The sequence below is a fragment of the Zeus faber genome, assembly GCF_960531495.2.
Source record: "Zeus faber genome assembly, chromosome: 5".
NCBI classification, from domain to species: domain Eukaryota; kingdom Metazoa; phylum Chordata; class Actinopteri; order Zeiformes; family Zeidae; genus Zeus; species Zeus faber.
The window spans coordinates 1,879,778-1,885,650 of NC_137192.1; the positions used below are offsets into that span (position 1 = coordinate 1,879,778).

Here is a 5,873-nt window from a genome sequence, read left to right on the forward strand (position 1 = left end):
TGGAGATTTGTCACCTGCACATCAGAATGAGGAAGTAATTGTCAATGCTAAAGCTGCTGGCTACTGCGCAGCAGTGGGAAAAAGTGAGTGTTTCACTGATGGCAGTCTCACTTGGCGACAGACATTACAGTAGGCCAACCACAGGGTGGCGGTATTCTAATGATAAAGTCAACAAACAGGTAAAACCTTAGTTGTGGAAATTTTTTTGAGAAATTGAACAGTCAGTTTTTCATTCATTATTTATTTCATTAGTCATTCTAATTTGTTGTAAGGGTAGTGGCAAAGCAGAACGATTGACAGTTTTATTTTTTTTCATAAAATTGATTGTTAATATCCCTGACTAAAATGACACTAAAAGGTATAAGCTTTCCCCCTCTTAGTTAAACGGTTCCGCTTCTTTGAATCCTTGTTTTTATTTTCTTGTCAAGTCGGTGTTAAGTCCTCAGGCCACCTGAAAGAAACAAGTCCCCTTTTTCAGCACTGCTCCGGCATAAAGTTGTAAGGATAAGCATTAGACAGGGAGCTTGATTTCTGTTTATAATATTAAACCATGTTTATTTTCCTTGCTCTATTCTGTCACACATTTGAAAAGAGTAGATTATGGTGCCAACATCAAGCCTGGTACGCAGTTTTTTTTGGCGCAGCCTCTGTTCAAGAAACGAAAGGGAGATGCTTAATTACGACAGCTGTGAATGAAAGGCTTTACAAATTCATTTTCATTGTAAAATCAGTCGTTTTCTTTTTTTTTTTTAACTAGCAATACCTTATGGTTGGTGTACAAGTCTATATAGAAGGACAATTCATTAAAACACTGCACCATTGTGTTATCATTTTAATCTAAGATAGAATACTTGAGAGAAAACATAATTAATTATGCAAATGTTTAAGCAGGAGCAGAACCTTTGTGCAGTAGTAGAAATCTCAACACTTCTTTTTAATGAACAAATGTTTGATGCGTTCACAGAGCACAGAAACAATATTGCTCCTGGTCTCGGATGAAAAGCGCAAGGTCAGAAAATTGTTAGCTATCTTTGGTATTGAAGATATAACTAAGCAGAGGTGCTGGCCACTTAAATTTTCAAAACACATGCTTGGGGTCTGTGGCGCATCAGCAAATGTTCAAACGAAAATCTGACCGGTTTAATGATTGCAGGTTACTTACCAAATGTACACAGAAATAGCGAAATACGGTTTGCTGGTTTAAAGCTATAAGTGAACAGCTGAACACAAGTGGATTAAAGTGATAAAATTGGCTAAATGAACCTGCGATCCTTTTGGGGGCTCCCATGGCTTAAGTAAAAACCAACGATAGATGTTTTAAACAAAATGTGTATCAATGTGTTGTTCCTCACAGTGTAAGCTGCAATAAAGCCCTTGATTTGATCAGTCCCTTGTCAAAAGTTGTTTATGCAATCATGTGGTTCACCTGGATCACATTTAATTACTCTCTCATGGCACTGACATTAAATTCAAGACCGACGTCTACACTTTGGGGTAAACTAATCCATGCCATGCTACCAACAGGTAGAGAGGAAGGAAGCCTCAAACTCACTTCTGGTCTGGTGAATCTGAGTGAGTCTGTGTACATTTGAATGTGTACTTTGAGCTAGGACAGGCAAAACCTCTTGTATGCTCCAGTTAAAGAGAATGTTTTGGATTGTAGGCCTTATTCCTCAGTCTGGCTGGCTAGCTGTCCAGGGTGGAGTGACCAGTGAACCTCTGGTAGATCATGCTGCGGTGGCGGGGTTCAAGGCAATAGGAGATGCACTGCTCCACCTCGTGGCAGCGGCGTTTGAAGCGGCAACGGTCGCGGGCCAGCTCCTCCCAGGGTCCCCGTCGGTCCTCCGCCTCTTCCTCCTCACCACAGCTTGCGAAAAACTCCTCCACTTCCTCACAGAAGCGAACCTGAATGGACACAGGGGAGAACATTTTTAGCGAGACGGTTGAGATATATATATAAATCTGGTCCAGTTAAGTGGTAAGTTGTGATGTGTTAAGATGTGTGTGATAAGTGATGTTCATAGGAAGGAAAAAAAAAAAAGACAATATAAAACATCATACTGACCCTTTTAACAGCGGTGCATCCAGGTGAGGTAGCAGCAGTGTGAGCAAAGGGCTCAGAAAATCCACTGTCCAGCCGGTCATCCGCCTCCTCTTTCTTGTATTGGGGAAGTAAGACAATAGCCTCAGCTACTGCTGATGCCTGAGAAGGGGAGGAAGGATTATGGGCAGCCTTTTTCCCCCGGCACCCAGCCCCTGGCTCTGCCTCAGTAGGCCTTCGAGTCCTAAGGGTGGCCTGGAAGTTCAGGGGACTGTAGGGGTCTGACAAGGAGCTAAAGGAGTCCCATAAGCGCACGCTCTCAGCCTCATCGGCCTCACTAGCGGAGGTGGAATCATCCCATGCGTCTGAGTTTCGGAGAGGGGAAGGGCAGGGGGAGACAGAGAGGGGCGACAGGGCCTGGTTGGGAGAAGAGGTTGGGGAGGAGTGGAAGGAACAGGGAGAGGCTGAGCAGGAGGCGGGGATTGCCTGTGGAACACTGGTGGAGGTCTTGATGCTGGCGGTAAAATTGCGGGGGTTGTAAGGGTCCAGACTCTGGCACAGTGACTGCCATAGGCGCTCTGTTTCTGAGTCCGCCGTGTCATCTGAATCAGACTCATCGTCATTAGAGTTCGACAACTCGGAGGAGCCCTCACTGTTGAAGCCATCATCATCATCATAGCTGAACTCTCCGTTCGTTTGGCTGTCAACTTCATCATCGCTGCACGGACTGCCCATGATGAAGGCAATAGACCTGTTGTGGCAGTAGGGAAGAGTCAGTAGGGGTGTAGCCACAGATGGACCCTCTTCGGTGGTAGCCTCATCATTCCCATCTCCACAACCCTTAATGTCAGAGTCGTCCTCATCTGTTACATCCTCCATTTCTTTAGCCGCTGTTGACTCTCCCTCTTCTCCACGCTCTGCGTTAACTGCTCCCTTTTCCAGTGTGGCCAATTCAGTTGCTCCTAACAAATCTTCTTGAGAGGGGGCTGTTACTGTGTAAAGCTGGCAGAAAGTATGTTCTTCCTCAAGACTGGAGTAGCCATTGTCTTGATCAGGGGTTAGGACTGCCACCTCGCTGCTGGAGGCGATAGCTCTGACATAAGTTTCATTTAGTCTGGGTTGCTCTGAACTCCTGGGAGATTCTAGTTCAGTGGTTTTAAGGTGACCATTGTCATTAGGTTCCCCTTTGTAGCTGTGGTGTCCAGTGTATTCGTTTGGCATTGATTCCAAGCTTTTGCACTGTACAAACAACTCTGTTGTCTTGGCAACGGCAGCTTTTGTGTCACCCAGTGCAGGTGGACAGTGCTTGCTTGTCCATATATCCTCTTTTCTCAGGGACAATTTAGACAGCCAGCTTTGAGGAGGCTCCTCACTTACCCAAAACTTATCCCACCAGTTATAACCCCTGCTGTTGGTTTTAGATGGCGCACCCCTTGCATCAGTAGACCAGCTCTTCCCGTTGATGTAATGTTTGGTCTCCTGAGCTAATACTGAACTCAACAAAACGTGACTATGGTAACTCTTGGCGTTTGAAAAATACCCGGTGTGTGGTCCATGTTGCCTCGCACCGACATCCATTTCGGCGGCGTGTTCGATTCCCAGGTCGTGAAGGGAATCGGCGCTCGAATGGGGGACGCCGTGGTGACCAGGCGGGAAGCGCTGATACGTCTGACGGGGCCTCGAGTGCTCCGTTAAAGGCTTTATGTCGTCACACTGTCCCAACAATCTAGACTTTAACTCCTCGCCAATCCAATCGTCCACCGGGGCAGAGGGTGAACGTCGCCCCGGGAAATACCTCTGCAGTAGCGAAAGCGCGGGCCTCGACACCACCGAGAAGACGCCGACCCCCGGGCGCTCCTGCGTCTCGCGGCGGGAAGAGGCCGCCTCGCCCGGGCCGGTGGAGGAACGCGACACGGAGGACGGTCCGGGGCCGCCGATATTCCCGAACATTATGCGCACTTTTTGCAACTACAAATAATACAACAAATATTAAAGAGCTTACTGCGCCGCCGCTGTGAGCCTACCAGCTCACGTTAGTTCACCTTTTTTGACAGCTGTCAAAACTGCAGAACTCACTCGTCTCAAGACTTGCGCAATACGAAATTAGGGTTTGACAGTTTTTTACTGTCCTTTAAACAAAAAACACTTGCACTCGCGTCAGATAGTGGTGTTCTAGGCATGCTGACAGCCATGGCCGTAACCTCCGCTGGAAGGAATCCGGTGAAAACCGCCGTCCATGTTGTCCATGGCGCCAGGGACATTTTGCTGAGAACGGTCGTCGGACGTCGGTCCTCGGAACTTAGCGAGAACAGTAAGTTCTGTGGCGTGGGTAGGAAGAGAAGACACGCCCGATATGCTCCGGTGTGATGGACACCCGTCCCAAAACGAAGAGAAAAATGCCATTTTGGATTTTGGGAACGAGTAAAATTAAAAAATAAGCCGGTGGCGGCCTCCAACGGCAAACTGACGTTCGCTTAGCTGACGATGCTAGGAGGTTAGCAGTTAAGGCCAAGACGAAGAGCGTAACTGCACAGCGGTGAAAATTGTACGCTCACACACTGAACCCAGTCGGAAAAAAAAAACCATGTATGAGTCGAAAGCAGTGAAACGGGTGAAAAATACTTGAAATGTGCTTGAAATGATCTGGCTTTCTTACTCCGGTGATTTCTCTCATTCGTGACGTTTCCTCGGATTGGAATGATGCAAGGTTTTTGAATGATTCGTTCGTAGTGAACGAATGTTTGAAATGGACTTGGGAGTCGAGTCACTCCAGCAAAATAGCGGTTTGTTCGATCGTTAAACTAATCAGGACTATATTAATGTTGGAAAGAGAATAAAGTGTCTTTATTCCGTATGTGACTAGTCGCACAGTCCGCGAATAACTCTAATACGCTGCAATACTTTTGACACGAATTCCGTGTCCAACCCATTGTTTTGACTCTGATTCACCGGAAGTCTGCCCTCGCTCTAAACAGAGCTGGAAAATCGAACGACTCTGTTTCACAACTGCACCGTCAGGAAGCGAATCTTAAAGATAAAGTCGCACTTCTCACTGCTACCGAGGGTTTCGTCAGACTTTTGAGGGAGCGTCGCAAAAAGCTCTACGCTGGACACGCCCCCTGCCAGGGAGCTCTACGCTGGACACGCCCCCTGCCAGGGAGCGCCGCTGAGAGGGTCTCAATCCTTGGGCTGTCAATCGTTTACTCCACTAAGCGTGCCAGCTTTTCCTTTCCCAACGTAGTTCTCCACAAATCCATTGGTTGAAAATAGAAAAAGCCATACAAGAATATATATTGGGGAAAAAACACTACGATTAAAAAAAAAAAGACAAGTATTTATGGAATTTCCACAAAGCATGAACCAAAAAAGTCACTACACTGAACACACCAGCACATTTGGAACGTTACTTTTTCTTTATTTTAACTCATTCATATAGTCGTTATTCCTTTGTTTGCCCTTTAGAAATGTTCCTATATTTATATACAAATTGAATGAATAAATAGTTCAAAAGGTCCAAAGCAAAGGAACATACTGACAAAACCTGTTTTGTTGTCTAGATATATTTAAGATTGTGCTTTTTTATATACATAAAAATGAATAAATATTTTATTTAAAGTGGTAATTCATAATATTGTCTGTGTTGGATGGATTACTTTGACTTTTAAAGGTGCAGTGTGTAGAATTTAGTGACACAGATCGCAACCAACTGAATACCACCCCCCCCCCCCCCCCATGGTGATGTAACGTGGCATTACAGAAAAATGAGAAAGGCCCTCGAGAGCCAATGTTTGGTTTGTCCGTTCTGGGCTGCTGTAGAAACATTGCGGCCTCC

At 46.0% G+C, this 5,873-nt stretch overlaps 1 protein-coding gene across 1 annotated transcript; it reads right to left on the reverse strand.

The window, feature by feature from the left end:
- Positions 1–272: 272 nt before the first annotated feature.
- On the reverse strand, positions 273–4,714 carry ppp1r15b (protein phosphatase 1, regulatory subunit 15B). The gene is made up of 2 exons (XM_080001573.1): positions 2,066–4,714; positions 273–1,905 (listed from the first exon to the last, which is right to left on the reverse strand). The coding sequence occupies exons 1-2, from the start codon at positions 3,989–3,991 to the stop codon at positions 1,687–1,689; spliced, it is 2,145 nt and encodes a 714-aa protein (XP_079857699.1). The 5' UTR covers positions 3,992–4,714; the 3' UTR covers positions 273–1,686.
- Positions 4,715–5,873: the final 1,159 nt, after the last annotated feature.

Coding starts and splice junctions, on each gene's coding strand:
- ppp1r15b (XM_080001573.1), bottom strand. CDS start 3,991: ATGTTCGGGAATATCGGCGGCCCCGGACCGTCCTCCGTGTCGCGTTCC. Junction 1,906..2,065: donor GATGCACCGCTGTTAAAAGG/GTCAGTATGATG, acceptor GTGTCCATTCAG/GTTCGCTTCTGTGAGGAAGT.